The sequence below is a fragment of the Podarcis erhardii genome (assembly GCF_964252035.2).
Source record: "Podarcis erhardii genome assembly, chromosome: 13".
NCBI classification, from domain to species: domain Eukaryota; kingdom Metazoa; phylum Chordata; class Lepidosauria; order Squamata; family Lacertidae; genus Podarcis; species Podarcis erhardii.
Window position 1 is genome coordinate 2,604,843 of NC_138502.1, and position 20,244 is coordinate 2,625,086.

The following is a 20,244-nucleotide window of genomic DNA, read 5'->3' on the forward strand; positions in this document are numbered from 1 at the left end:
ATGTTTCTGGGGGTGGCCTTGGACTCCAGGGCTGGCAATTTCAAATGTCTATATAAGGGCAGACACACCTTGGTTCGGGGTCCTCCTCCTTTCCTGCGTGTAAGGAGAGCAGCCTGCTGCAACAGTTCAATAAAGATCAGGCTTACGAGCTGCTTTGCTTCTCAATATTCTCTGGTTGGCCTCTGTTATTTTCTCCGACCGATGGAGAACCTACAAAGGACTCTATAAGGGCTCTTGTGTCCCCCATAAGGGAAGAAGGGCAGATTTATGTTTATTACACCATCTTTTCTCTTTCAGGGAGATCAAGGTGGCATGCATGGTTCTCCGCCCCGCTAATTTTACTCCCCACAACAACCCTGTGAGGTAGGTTAAGCTGAGAGAAGCGGCGACTGGCCGATGGTCCACCAGTCAGGATTTGAAACCTGGTCTTCAAGTTCCTAGTCCGACACTCTAACCAATGCGCCATGCTGGTTAATTTAAAGCTGTCGCCAGGGGTGCATCTGTCCATGTGCAGAGGGGAACAGGGGTCTCCCTGGCAGGCTGCGCAGCTTCCGCCCTCCCCAACAACCATACAAGGGGACTAGGGCTCAAGGGGTTTCTAGGCCACAGAAACTGAGGTCCACAGCCCAGTCTGAAGAATAATGTTGGGGTCCCAAGGCAGGGAAGAAGAGGCAGAATTTAAACAAGGGTGTTCTCGCTTCACTTGGCGTGCCCCTTCTTTCTGGCTCAGATCCTGGTTTGTCTTGGCTGGATGCAGCCATAAACCATGGTGCCACTGAGCCCGTGCAGAGTGCCTACCGCCTATCAACCTGCAAGGGGTGGCCTGCTTCTTCCAGGAAGCTGTTGGGAGGAAACTAGTTTGCATCAGCTCCAACTGACATGTCCAATAGCCAGGGATGATGAGAATTGTAGTCTAGCGATACAGGTAGGGCCAGATTCTGCCTTGCGTCACTCTTCTAATTTAACTGCAAGGCAAGCTTATCTTGTGGGACAAATGGGAGAGGCTAAATCTATAGGACCCCCTTATCATGGGACAATCTGCTTTTCAGCAAAACATCCCAGATCCCATTTGAAATTGTTCCATTATTGTCCTTGCCTTCTGCTCTGCCACTCCTTGCTGTCAACCTTGCTTGGAATATATTTAAGGAGGGCAAAGCACTCTCGATTGGGGGAGATGCTCCTGCACTATTTGCATGCAGAATTTGGTAGGAAATGACTGGAGTGTGAAGGGACCTACCTATTCCGCAGCAGGAACGTTGGAGGTTCTGTTACTTTCCAGTCAGGAGGGGAAGGAAATAAACCATTCCCACGCAGCGTAAATTTAATCCATAGCCACCCTGAACTCCCCTCCCCCAAACTTTCCTTTTTTTCCCCTTTGTAAGGTGGGCCAACTGCTGGCCCTCCAATTTCGGCCTTGAGAATGGGCAGACAAAATAAGGCCTGGGGGCCGGATGCAGCCCAATCGCCTTCCGAATCCGGCCCGCAGATGGTCTGGGAATCTACGTGCTTTTACATGAGTTGAATGTGTGCTTTTATTTAAAATGCATCTCTGGGTTATTTGTGGGGCATAGGAATTTGTTCGTTCTAGATAGATAGATAGATAGATAGATAGATAGATAGATGATAGATAGATAGATATAGTCTGACCCCCCACAAGGTCTAAGAGACAGTGGACTGGCCCCCTGCTGAAAAAGTTTGCTGACCCCTGACCTTGAGTATCGAAGACCATTTTTTGCCAAAAAACTGCAAGATGCCTAAAGCACCAATTCCAAATCTTGCCATCCAGTTTACCGCCCCCCCCCCAAAAAAAACCCTTCGAGCATCACGTAAACAAAACGCACAAGTTGACACACTTTGGTTTTATTTGGTTGTTTTTTTAATTATTACTGAATGGTGGTTTTTTTTTTTGTACACAAAAGAGCTAAAAAATAAATATGTTATTACAAAATAGTTATCTGCTACCGATCACACGCACGCACACACACACCCAGGCCCCTAGAGAGAGGGGAGGGCTAAATACTGGAGAGGGGCCCCAATCCCTAGGGGGGTGTCTCCTGCTGCAACCTAGAGACAAAGACTCGCAGGAACGTGCAGGCGGGAAGGAACTAGCACCATTGAAGAGGAAGTTCGTACCCTGTTTGGGGAGGGAGGCAAGTCGGGGTGGGGTGGGGGCGTTGAATACCTTTCCTCCTCCCTTCCACTTTTTCCCTTCTTCCCCGGATGAGACTCTGCAGGATTCAGGGGATAGAATTGCTACAACTCTGGATGGGGCAGCAACAGGAGAGTTAAAAGAGAGAGAGAGAGAGAGAGTGCAGGAAGCGAGACCAACATACTACCTGGCACCGCTCAGGAGGTAACAAGAGGCAAATTTCAACATCCACGCTCTGCACCTGGGTGTGGAAACTGAGAGGCGTAGCACGGCTGGCCAAACCACCTTCCCATCCAGGTGAGGAAAAGGTTGCGTTCTGCAAGAGTCCCTGGCCTGGCTTCTGAATCCGGGAGGATGGAAGTGTTGAGGAATCTCGGCTCTCAGCTCTTATCCTGGGCGTCCCTAGTTAGAAAGGCCCTGAAAGTGTTGCACAAACCCCAAAATATTCCACCCCGATTGACTCACGTGTTCCAAAAGCCACAAAACCAGGCCTTTACTTTGCACGCGCCCAATTCGCTCCTGCGATTAAAAAAATGAAGGTTCCTGGCTTAGGGGATGGCAGCTTATTTGACCCTAGAGTAGGGATGCCATATGTCCGGGAAAACCCGGTTATGCCCTCTTTTGGGGGGCTAACATGCCCATCCGGATTTTTACATTTTAAAGGCAATGTCCAGGTTTTTTGGGGGGAGGGGGCTCTGCACACCCGCAACTGGATGCCTATTTCCCCAGCTCGGGCTGGCAGCGGCTTGGACTGTTCTTTTTTTTTGCAACGCTAGAGAGACTACAATCTCTGGAGTCGGGCATAATAATACTAAGGCAGGAATTGTGGTTTCTTTCTCCCCAGCTCCAGAGGGAAGGAGCAAAGTGGGCACAATCTGCCCGGGCCGCACAAAACCTGGTTTTAGGGCTTACTGCGACAATTTGCAGGTGAAGATTCTTTGGGGTTTGTTCTCCTGCCCACCTACATTGCAAGGCAAAGGGTGAACTATAACCCTGAAGATCCTGCCCAGTGAGAAGCTTCAAAATCGAATTCTCTCTCTAAAAAGAATTTTAAGGGCTGGGGCGGGGGGGAGACACGTCTGTGAGCAAAACAGACGCATTTCAGTCCTGAGCTGTGTTCCCCCCCAAAGTGTCGCACACAAGAGGTCCATATAGGCCTAGATCCAAGAGTTCCCCCTTTGTATGACAGAGAAAGTATTCCTCCTTTCGCTGGCAGAAGAGAACTTTTGGATCCAGTCTCCACTGCCAACAAAACACCGTATTTTTCGCTCTATAAGACACACCAGACCACAAGACGCACCTAGTTTTTGGAGGAGGAAAACAAGAAAAAAAAATTCTGAATCTCAGAAGCCAGAACAGCAAGAGGGATCGCTGCGCAGTGAAAGCAGCAATCCCTCTTGCTGTTCTGGCTTCTGGGATAGCTGCGCAGCCTGCATTCGCTCCATAAGACGAGGGGAAAAGTGAGTCTTATAGGGCAAAAAATACGGTAATTATTATGTACAGCCTGAAGATGGAATCTGAACTCTGTGCCCTAGAACCAAAAGGACTCCTACCCCACATCAATAGCCTGGTCTTTCCCTGGGATTCAAACAGGGGGCAAAGGATGTTGGGGTTTTGCCTCAAGTTGCCTCCGCCCCCCGCACGGGATGGAAAACTTTAGCAGCTGAAACAGCAACAGGCTGCAAAGGAAACAAACACATTTTCTATTACAAACAGGGCAAAGAGCACAATTCTGGCAGCGACCCTGGAATCAAACGTCGCCAGTGACACTTTGGTTGTAAACCTTTCAAAATGCAAAGAGTTGTAGTGTTAGAAAAACACAATAAAAAAAACCCAAAAGAATGATCTCACGTTGGGGGGGGGGGATGTAGTGTAAAAATGAGATCTGGGGCAGGGGGGAGATTTTTATACAAAAGGAAGGTTTTTTTTTAAAAAAAATGAACCATCTTAACTCCAAAAACATGAATAAAAAAAATTAAGAAAGTTTCCTCTTTAATAGAAAAAAAACATAACAGCACAAAACAAAATGAGCACTTCATTGACACCGGGTTTTTTGGGATCAAGTGGGGTGCAGGGATGGGGATCAAATGAATCTACTCTTCCGCTAAGAAGCGGAGGCATCGAGCCTCACCTGCTCACAAAACCATAGAACAGACCAGGTCATGTGACAGGAAGTCCTGGGCCGTTGCCCTGGGTCATGTGACATTCCAAGGCGGCCACCTGACCACGGAAACTCGAGGGGGGCCAAAATTCAGAGGACACCAGTTCAAGGCAGATACAAAACAGGAGGCAGAGGTCACATGATTCTAGAGACCTGAGTCACATGATTAAAAAGTGGCCAAGCCAGCCACGGTAGTAAAAAAAAAGTTTAAAAAAGACGGCTCACAATATGGAAGGCGGAGCCATTTGAACGCAATAAACGAGAGAGGACCCATCAAGCCATCTCCTGTGGCCACGGAAGCCACGTGTGACATCACGGGATGAAGGCAAACGGTTCTGCTGGTGAAGGAAAAATTGCTGGCAAGGCGGGCATGGGTCACGCGAGCCCTAAGCTGAGCCACGAAGTGCCACGGAAGTGGATGGGGGCCACATTGCTTCCAGCCGAGTCGGAGGACCACAGCTTGTGCCAACTGGCAGCATGAAGCAAATGTTTGGTTCCATCCGAAAGGCTCTCTTGTGGCATGTGGGGGGGGGGCACGAAACCCCGGCAGAGGTCAGAGGGTTGTGGAAGGCTCTGGGGACGGAGGCCACGGCGGTGAGCGCAAGGTGGGGCTCAGGGACCCCCCCCCAGCCTCAGTTCACATCACGTCGACAAAGAACTCGCTGGGGTTCCCCATGGCCATGTGGAACGACTGGCGGCTGGCCGTGAGCTCGGGGGGCACCGAGCCCAAGTCGCGCACCGGGGGGGCGCCGGGGGGCTGGACGGCCGCGGCGGCCGCAGCAGCTGAGGGTGGGGCGGGGGGCGGCACCATCATGACCACCATGGGGTTGTAAGCCAGGGGGATGCCCCCGGGGGCAGCGTAGGCCGCGTGGAGGGAGTGGTGGGAACGGATGCTGCCACCCCCCAGGCTGTGCTGGCTGCGCTGGGAAGACCCCTCCCCGCCGGGCCCCACCGTCACCCCGCCACGCTGGCTGCCGCTGCGGATGGAGTACTCCGACTCGCTGCCGCTGCCGGACTTGGAGTCGGCCCCCGCCTTCTCTTCCTTGGGCTTGCCGGCCCCTCGGCCAGCCCCACTGCCACCGCCACCGCCATCACTGCGGTTTGACCCACTGCTCCGGCTGCCTGCAGAAAAGAAGGGAGAGAGGAGGCGTGTAAGTCAGAGGAGGTAATGTTTACCCACTTTCTAATAATAATACTTAGTTGTTCTTGGCAGCTGTCTGTCTCCAGAAACAATGTAGTGCACCTCCCAATGGTGTATTTAAAGCATGATAAAACATCAAGCGTTAAAAACTTCCCTAAACAGGGCTGCCTTCAGATGTCTTCTAAAAGTCAAATAGTTGTTTATTTCCTTGACATCTGGTGGGAGGGAGTTCCACAGGGTGGGCACCACCACTGAGAAGGCCCTCTGCCTGGTTCCCTGCAACCTCACTTCTCGAAAGGAGGGAACCGCCAGGAGGCCCTCAGAGCTGGACCTCAGTGTCCAGGCAGAACGATGGGGGTGGAGACGCTCCTTCAGGTCTACTGGGCTTTTGAGGCTGTTTAGGGCTTTCAAGGTCAGCATCAACACTTTAACTTGTGCTCGGAAACGTACTGGGAGCCAATGTAGGTCTTTCAAGACGGATGTTATGTGGTCTCGGCGGCCGCTCCCAGTCCCCAGTCTGGCTGCCGCATTCTGGATTAATTGTAGTTTCCGGGTCACCTCCAAAGGTAGCCCCACATAGAGCACATGGCAGCAGTCCAAGCGAGAGATAACCAGAGCATGCGTCACTCTGGAGAGACAGTCCACGGGCAGGGAGGGTCTCATCCTGCGTACTAGATGGAGCTAGCAGACAGCTGCCCTGGACACAGATTTGACCTGAGTCTCCATGGACAGCTGTGAGTCCAGAATAACTCCCAGGCTGCGCACCCGGTCCTTCAGGGGCACAGTTGCCCCATTCAGGACCAGGGAATCCTCCACACACCCACACACCCCTGTCCCCCCAAAACAGCACTTCTGTCTTGTCAGGATTCAACCTCAATCTGTTAGCCAACCGCCTCCAGACACTCACACAGGGACTTCACTCACTCATCCAGTGAATCCTGAAGGGCCCTGCTTGTGCCTGGGCATCATGCAAGGCTGGGAACTGCTTGTCCCAAGTGGGGGACCCAACAGCTTCCACTAGGCAGCCCGCAGCCCTGATACCCCAATACAGCAGTCGGAAGAGCCTGACACTCTTAATCTCAGGGTAGAGAGTTTGAGCCCCATGTTGGGCAAAAGATGCCTGCATTGCTGGGGCTGGGGCTAGATGGCCCTTGGGCTAGATGGCCCTTCCAACTCTCCTATGATTCTGAGCGAGGGCCATTTGCAAACACAATAAAAGGGCCAGACGAGATCCAGGGCTGCCCCCCCCCCCGTACCTTCGCTGTGCTGGCTGCCGGCACTCCCCATGCCGTAGCTGTAGGAAGAGAGCTCATGGTAAGGTGGGGGCTGGGGGCTGTAGGGGTGGGGCGCCGGGTACTGGTAGGAGAAGGTGGGCATCAGAGGCCAGGGGGTGGCGCCCGGCAAGGGCAGCGGGGCCAGGGTGTCCTGGTCGGAGGCGCCGCTGGAGCCATCGTTGTCGTTGAGGGAGAGGTTGGCCATATCTGGAGGAGGAAGAGGAAACAGGGAATGACGAGTCCGCCCAAGTGGAGAAAATGTAAAGAGGCTGGCTGCTGGATCGGGCCCATCTAGTCCAGCACCCTGTTCCAAGCAGATGCCCCAGAGGGAAACCCAAAAGCAGGATCCGACCAGAAAGAGCCCTCTCCCCTCCTTGTGTGGTTTCCCGAAACTGGAATTCAGAAAGACCACAACCACTATGGTTAGCGGCCATTGATAGCTTTCCATGCAAGGAGGCAGCCCAGAGCAAGACACTCAGATCAGCGTTCAGCTGTCAAGCTGAACCGTGAGGGGATAAGGATGGAATGGAAAGCACAGGAAGAAACACCATGGACAGAATAAATGTCACACACAGGAAGAGCCTCGATACAGTAGGAGATCTTCACTTGTACAGTGGTGCCTCGCAAGACGAAATTAATCCGTTCCGTGAGGCTCTTCGTATAGCGGTTTTTTGGCTTAGCGGATTAGCGCTATTAGCGGTTTAGCGGCTTTTAGCGGATCAGCTGATAAGCGGCTTAGCGGCTTAGGGAAAGGGGGGGGGAAAGGGGAAAAAACCCGCAGGAACTCGCAAGACATTTCGTCTTGCGAAGCAAGCCCATAGGGAAATTCGTTTTGCGAAGCGCCTCCAAAATGGAAAACCCTTTGGTCTAGCGGGTTTTCCATCTTGCGAGGCGTTCGTCTTGCGGGGCACCACTGTAGTCTTATAAATTAATGTGTCAACAAGAACAGAAGTTATGAATATTGTAGCTGTTGTATAAAGGATTACTATTATGACAGGAATGTAATTGAAATCAGATTTTGGAACACAGGAATAAAGTAAACCATCAATTCTAGCACACGGAGGGCCACCGAAATTATGTAATTTGGCATTTGAATGATTTGTATTGCACTACAAGTTGGCATTGTTATAATGAGGCTATTATTGGATTGTTGTAAATGAAAAACTAATAAAAATTATTATTATTATTATTTTTTTAAAAAAAGGTGGAATGGAAAGGAATGAGGCACAGATCATTCCTGAAGACAATTACACAGGGCAGAGGGAGAGATTTAGCAACTAAAACAACCTGTGTTATTCTCCTCCTCAGGATTCTCCCATGTTACAGCCTGCCTAGGAGGAACCCAAGACCATCTCAGCTGAGCTGGCTCGGACTGACCATGTGGTCTAATTCAGCAGTGCAATTTAGTGTGCGTTTGTATTCCACAGCCTGGCAAACTATGGGATGGAGCACACGGAAAATTCAACAAAGTCCATGGCTGTGACCAGCTTCAGGGCTTTCGGCAACAAGGCAGGGGCCAACCTGAAAGTTGCAAGCAGGTCAGTCAGGCAGACAGTGCGGGTGTGAGATCCAGCAAACAGAAAACAGAGCGGCCTCCTTGCCCCCCTCCCCAAAGCTGGCACCCTCCAGATGTTTTCAACAACTTCCACCAGCCCCCGCCAGTACAGATGTTTCCATCCCTTGTCTCATGAGACCAGGGACCTGCGGGATCTGATTTCTTTCCGCAGGGTCCGTAAGACAAAGTTGTTCCGCCTGGCCTTTGGCTTGGAATCAACTTGATCCCTTCGCCCTCTTTCCTTTTTCCTTTCTCTTTCCCCTCCTATTTGGGGACTCCCCTGGCTTTTTTCTGGCCCAGTCTGGCCTTGGTGAAGATTTGACGTTTTCATCCCCAAAAAGTTTTTGATTTGAGTTTCTACTGAAATGAGGCTGCATTTTAATGTTGTACTTTAATCTTGTTTTATTTTAATCAATCGTTTTTATACCTGATGTTAGCCACCCTGAGCCTGGGCTGGGCTGGGGAGGGCGGGGTACAAATAAAATTTATTATTATTATTGTTGTTGTTGTTACTACTATTACTATTACGGTATTACTATTACAGTATTATTATTATTATTATTATTATTATTATTAATAATAATAATAATAATAATAATAATAATTGCCTTAATCATCTCTTCTCTTGGGCTGAGGCCCATCTAGGTTGAATGGCCAGAACCTGTTTGAAGGAATTCAGAACAGTGTGCCTCTGAACATGCCTGGACGGTGTTTTCTTGCACTCCAAGCAACCTTCACCGCTGCGCTCCCATTAGCAATGTGGGGAATGCCTCTTGGTTTTGGTTCCAGGTGTTTTTGACTACAACTTCCAACAGGTGCATTGCTATACATCTGCATGGGTTGGGGATGATGGGAGTTGTAATTCAGAACAGAGAGAGAGAGAAAGAAAAAGAAAAAGAGGAGGAGAAAGGAAGGAAGGAAGGAAGACACAGAGCTTGGGGAAGGCTGGAGCAGAGCTACAGTTCTGAGCAAAGCCTTTTCCTCCTTACAGTTTTCGCAGCCGCTGAAGTCTCCGAAGATGTAGTAGCACTGCTCAGAGAAGGTGATCTTGTTGACCGTGTGGCGGATGAAGCCAGCCTTCAGGAGGTTGCTAGCGTACTTGCGGGCCTCTCGGCGGTCCTGGAACCCCTCTACGTGGTGGTACAGCCAGTCGACCACATCTGAGCCTGGGAGGGGTGGGCGACAGGGGTGAGGGAGAGAGCCAGGGGGCCAGCAAGCCTGCCACGGAGGGCTGCATGGGTCCCTCGCTTCAGGGCCTGGGGAGGCGAATCCCGCTCCCTGCCGCCTTTCCACCCTCCCTCCCGCCTGCCCCGCTCCTCGGCACGGTACCTAGGAAAGCGTTGGGGATGGTGATCTTCAGCCACATGCGGTCGCGGACCTCCAGGCCCGACTCTGGGGAAGCCATGGCCTTGGTGACGGAGGCCATGTCGGTGTGGATGGACAGGTTGAAGTCGTCAAAGCCTGAATGTGGGACGACAGGGGGAAAGGGAAAGAGAGACCTCCGTCAAACTCCCTGGGATGCGAGATCCCGAGCGAGGTTTCCCCCAGGGGAGCTGAGGCATCATTTTTCTGCAGCAGCTAAAAGTGCCCAGGGGCCAACGCGCTCCAGATTGTCTTCTTGACATATAAAATGAAATCAGACCAAACGGCAAATGCAGCAGCTCAAGTCCCACAGGTCTATCAGAGTGTCTACTTTTTCTATATATATATTAAAATAAAAATATTGAAATCATTATGCTTCAGACTATGGAGCTCTTTGTAATCATGGGCCACAATGCCTCTTTCCTCTTGGAATGTTCTACCACCGACTCAGTAAATTGCAGAGCTGAACTCTTTCTTTATTGACAATTGTGACGACTAAGGGTTTTTTTAAAAACTCCTTTTTCTTTCACTTCTTTTTTTCCTGTACCTGACTATCATTATTAACACTCAATTAAATGTATTTTTGGGGGGAGGGTGGGAAGAAAGAAAGAATGTTATGGGAAAGGTGTGGAAAATGCTCAGATCCTGGGATCTTCTGTGGATGTGCAAGACAAATGAGACAATTGGTGCGAATGACCCAGAAACAAGGGAGTGAGATGGGAGACTTAAGATAATCCTGCATATAAAAACAATGTGAAAGAAAAAAAATATGAAAAAACACACTCTCCTCCTGCATTTTTCAGTAACTGTGGAGGCAAAGCACAGCCATCCTGGCTACAGCCACTGAGAGTCCTGTTCGTGGCTATCATTGCCTCTGCTGGAATGAGTTCCATAGTTTATGAAGTACTCATTTATCTCTTTTGAATCTTCCAACATTCAGGCCTCAGGGCCAATAACATTACTAATCCAAAAACCTGGGCCAAGTGACCCAAAGGCTGCCTGCCCCCGGATAAAAGTCTTGGATTGCCTGGGCAAATTTTGCTTGCAGCATCACATCCAGCAGAATATCATAAGGTGGTGACCCAAAGAAGAGCCATTTCCACCAGAAAGTCCTTCTCATACGCAAAGTAGCAAAACATCTGTTGCTTCAGCCGTCTTGTAAAGACTGGCCTTTTTGCTCTCCCAGACCCCAAAGACTAAACTGCTTTATATGCCTGGATTCTGTTACAGTGGTACCTCAGTTTACGAACTTAAACTGTTCCGGAAGTCCGTTCTAAGGCGTGCTTTCCCATAGCAGCGGGGGACTCAATTTACAAACGGAACACACTCAACAGGAAGCGAAACATGTTCTTATTCCAAGGCAAAGTTCACAAACCAAAACACCTACTTCTGGGTTTGCAGTGTTCTTAATCCAAGCTGTTCATGAACTAAGCTGTTCTTAAACCATGGTACCACTGTATTAGCTTCTCTATCCTTTTAAATATGTTCATACCACTGATTTATTGGATTTAGATTGAATTTTTACTCAAATAATACTGTTTGCTCTTCTATATTACATACTGCTTAGGTTTTTTTAAAAAAATATTTAGCGCTTTGTAACTGCTTTTAAGGGATGGGTGGCGCTGTGGGTTAAACCACAGAGCCTAGGACTTGCCGATCAGAAGGTCGGCAGTTCGAATCCCCACAACGGGGTGAGCTCCCGTTGCTCGGTCCCTGCTCCTGCCCATCTAGCAGTTCGAAAGCACATCAAAGTGCAAGTAGATAAAGAGGTACCGCTCCAGCAGGAAGGTAAACGGCGTTTCCGTGCGCTGTTCTGGTTCGCCAGAAGTGGCTTAGTCCTGCTGGCCACATGACTTGGAAGCTGTACGTCTGCTCCCTCGGCCAACAAAGCCGCAACCCTAGAGTCGGCCACGACTGGACCTAATGGTCAGGGGTCCCCTTTACACTTTAACTGCTTTTAAATAAATACGCGAGATATGGGAATGCATTCATGCCGCTGGGTTTCCCACTGGGGGTCCAGCAGCCGACACCTGGTGCTTCTTGAAAGAGGGGCCACAGAGATTTTCAGAAGAGGGCTTACACCTCCTTCTGCCCCTGTCCTCTCCCTCCTCCCCACCCCCCCGGGTAATAATCAGGGCAGAGCGATATGGGTCACTCACGTTCAGTCTCAGTGACGGAGGTCCCCGAGGTGATGGTGCTCATCGAACTGCTCCCAGGGTAGGCAGCAAAGGCCCCAGTCAGGGCAGCTGAATGGGACACCCAAGCCGCTGGGTCGATAGGCTGGATTGGCTCATCTGGACGCAACACAGACAGGGAAGAAGCCTTAGGAAACTCCCCAGCGAACCGAGGCTCCCGGCCTGCCCTGCTCTCCCCCATCCCAGAGTCCAGGCCCTAGAACCAGGACATTTCCAGATCCGGAGCCCAAACTCTGCCAATGCAGGCCTGGGTGTTTGGCAAAACATCTTAGGTTTGGGGGACAGGGGGACCTGTGGCCTGCTATGACTTGGAAGTCCATTTCACTCCTTTTGGGTCTGGCGGAATCAGAGCAAAGTCTCTTGAGGGTTTGGGGGGACACTCATGGGTGTTGGCCACTTACTTCTAGGCAGGGTGAAATAGCCTTGCGGGGAGGGGTCCCAGCACTTGGCCACTGTCAGCACAATCGGGCTGCAAAGGAAAGGCGAGCGTGAGCTCAAGGTTGGCCCCGCAAGGCAGCCCAGCACTCCGGAGGGTGCCCGGGGGATAGCCCACTCACCCCGGCTTGTGGACAATCTCCCGCAAGACCCTCACAGCGTCATCGTTGCTCATGTTCTCAAAATTAATGTCGTTGACCTGGGGCAGAGAAGAAACAAGCACTGCTAGGCCGGCTTCATGCTGTGGCTCCGGGGCGCTGCTCTCTCCCTATCCTCTGCCCCCCAAAATGGGAAGGAAGCTCCCCAAGGGCTTTGAGGAGCGTCCTCTCTCCCCCCCCGCAGCCGCCGGGCTCACCTGCAGCAGCATGTCCCCGGGCTCGATCCGGCCGTCTGCCGCCACTGCGCCGCCCTTCATGATGGAGCCAATGTAGATGCCCCCATCCCCTCGCTCATTGCTTTGCCCCACGATGGAGATGCCCAGGAAATTGTACTTTTCTGCTCAGGAAAAAGGCGGGGGGAGAATAAAGGAGGTCAAGTCCAGCAATTAACTAGAAGGTGGTGGTGTGCTCCTTCACGGGAGGTTTAGAAACAGAGGCTGGGTGGCAACCTGTCAGGCATTCTTTAGCTGTGATTCCTGCAGTGCAGGGAGTTGCACTGGACAACCCTTGGGGTCCCTTCCAATGATTCTAATAAACTATAATAAATAATTCTAATAAATCAGGCATGTCCAAAGTCTGTTTCGGGGGCCCACCGGTCGGTTTAATCTGGCCCCTGTTTATTTCCTGGGGTAAAAATAAAAAAATAAAAAAAAACCTTAACAACTTCAAACAACCTAAAACAAGCTCAACAATTCCAACCGTAAAAGAAGCTCAACAACTTCAATCCTAAAAGAAGGTCAACAACTTCGGTCGGCCCCCACAGCCCTTCACTTCATCAAATCTGGCCCTCTTTGGACACCATTGTAATAAATGAAGAAACTGAGGATGGCAGATCTGGAGAGGAGGGTTGGTGGACCACACAAGTCACGCCCCCCCCCCAATCATCCCTGAGCGTTGGCCCTGCTGGCTGGGTCTGGTGGGAGTTGAGAGGCCAACGAACTTGGGGTGGCGCACAGGCTCCCCCACCCCTGATCTATCCCTTAAACCCCCCCTGGCAGGTTCCTGCCTTACTTTCTCATAAAAGGGGTGAGGAGATGCTATGCCCACCAGAAGAACTCTGCTTGCAGGGTGGCTTAAAAATGCCTATTCTGGCATTTTGCTGTTCAGCTAGCCAGCCTACAGACTTCAGCCCTCTCCCTTATAGTGATTTGCTCACATGCACAGCCCTGCCTTCCATTGCCTCTGCAATCCCCCATTTTGGCCACTCAGCCTTTCTATTTCAAACATCCCCCGATCGCTCCCTTACCTAGTGCTTTTTTTTCTTAAAAATGTTTAGGGGTACTCTCATTTTCCTACTCATACAGTGGTACCTCGGTTCTCAAACAACTTGCAACCCAAACACTGCAAACCCAGAAGTGTTCCAGTTTGCGAACTTTTTTCAGAAGTCGAATGTGCTTCATTTTGAGGTTATGCTTCCGATTTGAGTGCCACGCTTCCGTTTTGAGTGTTACGCTGAGGTCTGTCTGCTTTAGCTATTTATTTTGCGTTTTTGTGGATCTTTTTTGTGTGTGACTGTGTGGAACCCAGTTCAGCTACTGATCCGATTGATTATATGACTGCGGTATTGCTTTCATTTTATGGCTCAATGGTCTCATTAGATAGTAAAATCCATGTTAAATTGCCGTTTTGGGGGTTGTTTTTAAAAGTCTGGAATTGATTAATCCATTTTGCATTACTTTCTATGGGAAAGCGCACCTTGGTTTTGGAACGCTTTGGTTTTGGAACGGACTTCCGGAACGGATTAAGTCTGAGAACCAAAGTACCACTGTATTGAAATACTCCCCCTCAATGAGGCCAAACTTAGATTCCCCTGTGTCCCCCAGAAAAAAAGCACTGCCCTCACCCATGTTCAGGGTAACAGTGATGATGTTGAGAGACATGGTCGAGTCGGTGACGCTGCTGAAGGACGAAGTCTGAAAGAAGAGTTGGAAAAGAAAGGAGTGAGCAGAGGGACCTCAGAAGAGCCTGGCTGCAGGATCAGGCCAACGGCCCATCTACTGCAGCACAGCAGCCAACAAGACGCCTGTTGGAAACCCTCAAGCAAAGGGGGAATCAGAGTGAAGATTATCCCCACTCTCCCAGAAGCTTACTCCTCTCCCCCTCCATGCAAGACAAGAGATCCTGCCTCCTCCATCACCTGTGGAACAGCAACCCACATGGCCACTGCAGACCCCCCATGCCAACCTACCCGCTCGAGACGTGGCGGGCGCTGCTTCCGCCGCCTACGGTGGCGCTTGAGGAGGCGAGAGGCGCTGCTCTGCTCTGTGGAGCTGCTGAACCTGCCCAGGAAAGAGGGGGAGAGAGACCCTCAAGCCCAACTGCCAGGCCAGGGATGCAATGGCGGCAAGGTCTTTTTGTGTGTGTGTGTGTGTGTGTGTGTGTGTACGCACACACCACGTTTTTCCGTCTATAAGACACCCCCCCATGTATAAGATGCCCCCAATTTTGGGGGACTCAGATTTAAGAAAATGAGGGGAGATGCCCCCCATGTATAAGACGTCCCCTAATTTTTGACATTATTTTTAAAGGAAAAAACCTAGTCTTATACACTGTAACATACGGTATATTTTATTGAACTTAACTATTGCATCACATAAGTAAAAAGAAAACACACCATCCACCAACTTGCAAAAATATGTTACACAGAAAGCAAAATGTTACCAAAAAATAAATGTTTCATATAAACAAAATAAAGTTCTTCCATCCTTTAAGACTCCCGTCTCTCTCAGCATGGGTCCTTCATTTCCTCAATAAAGCTGCATTATATTATAACAATTAACTTAAGATATGTTGTCTGTATTCTTTATGCCATATTATATTGCGAGCGTGTTTCACTCCCGCTAGATGGCAGGGCTCTTCCTTCCTTGACACCCTGAACCTGGACGAATCTCGCCACTTCTTAGCCTCACGTGAGGCAAATCCCAACTTTCATCTTCTTGGCATCAGGGGCAGCTCCGGGAGGTAGGCTAGGCTAAGAGGTGATGGCTGGCTCAAGGTCCCCAGTGAATTCCCTGGGTGAGTGGTGATTTGAAGCCTGGTCTCTCCCACATCCTAGTCAGACACTCTAACCACTACACCACACTGCCTAGAGCCAATTGGTGAGAGTTCCTGACTTTGCAATGCTCTTAGGGAGACTGCGGGACAGGAAGAGCGCCAAGACCCCCTGAAAAGCAAGACTTGTTTCAGAGGAGACCCCACCTCCACAGAACCCAGGAGAAGCATTTCCAAGGGGAAGGACCCACTGGCTACTCGCAAACGAAAATGCCGGCCCATTTCTGCCCCATACCTGCTCATGGTGTCATCATCGTCTGAGTCGCAGAGGCTGGTGGTCTCAAGTTCGCTGGTCAGCAGGGTGGAGGAGCTCTCGTACCCAGCCAGGTGCCGCTCCAAGCGGGACTGCCCGTTTAGCCGGTGCCCACCTAATTATTTATTTTAAAGGCAAGGAGAAAAGCGTAAGGTGGACTCACAAAATGGCCACTTCACAAACATGCACACCCTCCCCTGCAGCCCAGAGAAGAGACCCGGAGTTTGCGCTCCCAGGCGGCCACTGACCTCCATGCTCCATGCTCTCCCTGCGGCGTGGCCGCTCCCGCCTCAGCGACACAACGGACTCAGTCTCAGTTTCGTGGTCCAGGTTCTCGTGGCTGCTGGAGATGTTTGGGCTGCAAAGGCAGGGAAAGGGCCTCCACCACTGAATTGTATCACAACAGTACCTACCAGAGTTTAAGAACGGGCACCTCCCCAAGTCCCTCATTCAGGAAACCCTCAAAACATCCCCTCAAGCTTGGCCCAGAAAAGAAAAACCTATTGCCTATAGTATTTTTTGTCCTCGTGTTGTGTTTTAATGTTATGAACCACCCCGTAATCTTTGGATAAAGGATGGTATACAAAATTAATAAGTAACACAGTAATGTATTGTACAGGCCAAGATATTTTATTGATGTACTGTATAATTATTACGTATAATTTTTGTTTGCATGCTTCTGTTTGACTGCAACCTGTATTTGGTTGCCTTGTTAATAAATCTGAATTACAAAATGTGAACTTGGCTATGTGAAATTTCCTGAAGAATACCACAGATTTATGCTTTGGGCTCCTTTGGGGGAAGACACTAAGTATAAATCTAATAAATAATATTTCCTTTTATGCAGCATGCAATAGTCAAAGTAAAAAGGTAAATGACCCCTGGATGGTTAAGTCCAGTCAAAGGCAACTATGGGGTTGCGGCGCTCATCTCACTTTCAGGCCAAGGGAGCCGGCGTTTGTCCACAGACAGCTTTCCAGCTCATGCGGCCAGCAGGACTAAACCACTTCTAGTGCAACAGGACACCGTTACAGGAACCAGAGCACAAAGAAATACCATTTACGTTCCCTCCATAGCGATACCTATTTATCTACTGGCATGCTTTCGAACTGCTAGGCTGGCAGGAGCTGGGACAGAGCAACGGGAGCTCACCCCGTCACAGGAATTTGAACCGCCAACCTTCTGACCGGCAAGCCCAAGAGGCTCAGTGGTTTAGACCACAGCGCCACCCGTGTCCCAAATAGTCAAACACTGTAAGAACATAGGAATAACTTGATGGGTCAGGTGAATGACCCATCTAGTCCAGCACCCTGTTCTCACAGTGGCCAACCAGAAACTTATTATGGGAAACCTGCACGCAGGACTTGAGCACAAGAAACCTTCCTTGTGGTTTCCATCAAATGGTACTGAGAAACACTGCACACCCACCCGGCGGGAAACCCAAAAGCCCATGTTCAGTCTCCCCTTACTCACTGGAAGGAAGGGGGTCGGGAATCCCCAATGCCACTAGTCCGCTCCACAGGCAACGGAGGAAGTGGCGGCGGCGGTGGCGAAGGTTCTGGTCGTACCTCTATGGGAGGAGGGGGAGGGGGAGGGAGCTCAGGCTGGGGGTTCTCAGAAGACACAAGCTGTGGCAGGGAAAAGGAGAAGGTAAAATGAGGAACATGTAATCACCCCCCCATCCTTACCTCCCCAAAGACTGACCACCTGTTTGGGCGCTAAATAAACCCTCAGAAGCCAAATGCCAGGAGTTTCAGTAGAGGAAATGGGCCCTGCTGGATGAGGGCAAAGGCTCCTGCTAGGCTGGCCTCTCACAAGCCCCTCCAGATGTTTTGGACTAGTACTCCCCACCAGGTCCAGCCAGCATGGCTGTGGCAAAGGGGACAGCCAGCCAGGTGCCTCCAGGAAGCTCATAGGCAGGGCTTGAGGGTAGGAGGCCTCCACTGTTGAGCCCAGAGCCAAAGCAAAACCCCAGACCTAAAGCCAACCCCCAGTTAGGTCTAGGCTAGGGAGGGTGCCCACAGCAAGACGATGTGCCAGCTTCATACCCAGGAAACGACTCTGCCATTGAAGCAAGGGAGTTTTGCGTTGTCATCGGAGATCTCCTCCTTCACAACCCTTCAGCAGAAGGAAGAGAAAAGGGAATCAGGAAAGGGGGCTTCCAAGGAGCAAGAAGTGACTACAGTGGTACCTCGGGTTAAGAACTTAATTCGTTCTGGAGGTCCGTTCTTAAACTGAAACTGTTCTTAACCTGAAGCACCACTTTAGCAAATGGGGCCTCCTGCCGCCGCTGCGCCGCCAGAGCACGATTTCTGTTCTCATCCTGAAGCAAAGTTCTTAGCCTGAAGCACTATTTCTGGGTTAGCGGAGGCTGTAACCTGAAGCGTATGTAACCTGAAGCGTATGTAACCCAAGGTACCACTGTAGATGCTTGTATGTAACCCAAGGTACCACTGTAGATGCTACTCCAAGCACCCCAAAGTGCAGAAAGGGTGTGCTCTGGGTGCCTGTTGGAGGGTGGGGGGAGATGGGGTGGATCCTGCGTCCCAGAGGCCTGGTTCCCTGTCTGTGGAAGGGCCACATCTCAGCGGTAGGAGCATCTAATTTCACTGCAAAAGGCCAACCCACGGCAGCATCTCCAGGTAAACCTGGGAACGTCTCCTGGCAGAGTTGCTGCCAGTCAGTGCTGACCCTACTGAGCTGGATGGACTACTGCCGGATGCAATGAAAGGCTGGGTGTCCTTTCTCTCCCAGGTGCTTGGTGTCTCTGTGAAGTGTGTGGCCAGGGCCAGGGCTGTCTCCCAGATCCCCTAAGAGATCCTCCTCAAGAAGATCAGAGCCCCTTTCTCAGGGTCCTCTGCTGTGAGGCAGGAGGGCCAGGTTGATCCCTCGACCGTGCACGGCCCTGGCACAGAAATGTGTGGGTGCTTGGCTCTTGGATGGGGAATTTTGTGTGTGCGTTTGCACCTATGGCGTGAGGGGAGGGCCTTCTGCCAAGCACCTGGGTGACCACAAAGGTGTGCCAGGACGCCTGGGTCCCCAGGAGCTGAGGGGACGGGGGTGCCCCTCCCTCTCTCGGACGCCTGGGTCCCCAGGAGCTGAGGGGACGGGGTGCCCCTCCCTCTCTCGGACGCCTGGGTCCCCAGGAGCTGAGGGGACGGGGGTGCCCCTCCCTCTCTCGGACGCCTGGGTCCCCAGGAGCTGAGGGGACGGGGGTGCCCCTCCCTCTCTCGGACGCCTGGGTCCCTTGGAGCTGAGGGGACGGGGGTGCCCCTCCCTCTCTCGGACACCTGGGTCCCCAGGAGCTGAGGGGACGGGGGTGCCTCTCCCTCTCTCGGACGCCTGGGTCCCCAGGAGCTGAGGGGACGGGGTGCCCCTCCCACTCTTGGACGCCTGGGTCCCCAGGAGCTGAGGGGACGGGCATGCCCCTCCCTCTCTCGGACGCCTGGGTCCCCAGGAGCTGAGGGGACGGGGGTGCCTCTCCCTCTCTCGGACGCCTGGGTCCCTTGGAGCTGAGGGGACGGGGGTGCCCCTCCCTCTCTCGGACGCCTGGGTCCCTTCCCCTCGAGGTCTCTCTCTCTCTCTCTCCTTGCGCGGGGGGAGGCCGGCGGAGCCTTCCCCTCTCTCTCTCTCTCTCTCTCTCTCCGGGGCCTCGTACCCGAAGTCCTGGTCCATGCTCTTGAAGAAGTACTTGGCTCCCGGCCGGGCGAGGGCCGCCTTGACGTGGCCCAGGGTGATGCGCTCGGCCGGGACGGGGATCTTGACCAGGTAGGGCGTCTCCTCCTCGTCCAGGTGGTAAATCACCTTCGTCTCCCCCGCCGCCGCCGCCGCCGCCCCGCCGCCGCCACAGCCAGGCCCGGGGCCCGCCGCCAGCGCCATGGCAACCGCGCGCCCGCCCGCCCCGCCCACCAATCAGCTCCCGCGCGCCGCCAGACGGGCAGAAAACGGCCGACGTGGGAGGAGGCGGGGAGAGAACGTTCGGAGGGGCGGGGGGGGGGAAGGAGGGCAGGCGGGGAGCGCGGCGCGAGACTCCCCTCGCGCAGCGGCAGCGTTTCCCGGCGCGTCCCTACGTCATCACGTTCCACTCCGTCGTCGTCGTCGTCGTCCTCCTCCTCCTCCCACTAGGCATAAACAGACGTGAGGGGAAGGCGTCGCCGCCGTCGCCGCGCCACGTGACACAGGGCGGTTCCTTCTTCTCCCCGCCCCTGCCTTTCATTGGGCCAACGGCGGGAGGAAGGGGTCACGTGCGCCAGAGCCGCCTTCGGAGCCCCCGGTCACGTGCCACGCAATGACGCGGCACGCCGCGGGGCGTGAGGGGAGGCGGAAGTTCGTGACGCCCCGGAAGGGGAGGGCGGAAGGAGGGAAAAAAAGACATGCCCCGTCTTTGTCCTCCGGCAGGAACAGCCTCCTGTCACGTGAGCGCGGGACTGACGGCTCCCTGGGGAGGGGGAGGGGCCTCTGGCGGGGTCAGGAACTCTGCACATGCTCAGGAGCCGCGCTGAAAAAAATG

At 52.2% G+C, this 20,244-nt stretch overlaps 1 protein-coding gene and 2 long non-coding RNA genes across 3 annotated transcripts in view; 2 read left to right on the forward strand and 1 right to left on the reverse strand.

The window, feature by feature from the left end:
• The window catches only part of LOC309326839, a 163,304-nt gene that overhangs the window by 80,878 nt on the left and 62,182 nt on the right, over window positions 1–20,244 (forward strand). The window lies entirely within an intron of this gene.
• Window positions 4,131–19,628, reverse strand: DVL2 (dishevelled segment polarity protein 2). Its single transcript, XM_081835683.1, has 15 exons — window positions 19,393–19,628; window positions 17,783–17,852; window positions 17,208–17,362; window positions 15,983–16,092; window positions 15,717–15,849; window positions 14,619–14,709; window positions 14,274–14,343; window positions 12,628–12,767; window positions 12,395–12,471; window positions 12,239–12,306; window positions 11,802–11,936; window positions 9,610–9,741; window positions 9,270–9,446; window positions 6,708–6,932; window positions 4,131–5,432 (listed from the first exon to the last, which is right to left on the reverse strand). Exons 1-15 carry the CDS (start codon window positions 19,611–19,613, stop codon window positions 4,948–4,950), a joined length of 2,289 nt encoding a protein of 762 aa, XP_081691809.1. The 5' UTR covers window positions 19,614–19,628; the 3' UTR covers window positions 4,131–4,947.
• LOC309326853 lies at window positions 6,941–7,910 on the forward strand. Its single transcript, XR_014150392.1, has 2 exons — window positions 6,941–7,341; window positions 7,645–7,910. It is a non-coding gene; the product is annotated as an uncharacterized lncRNA (long non-coding RNA).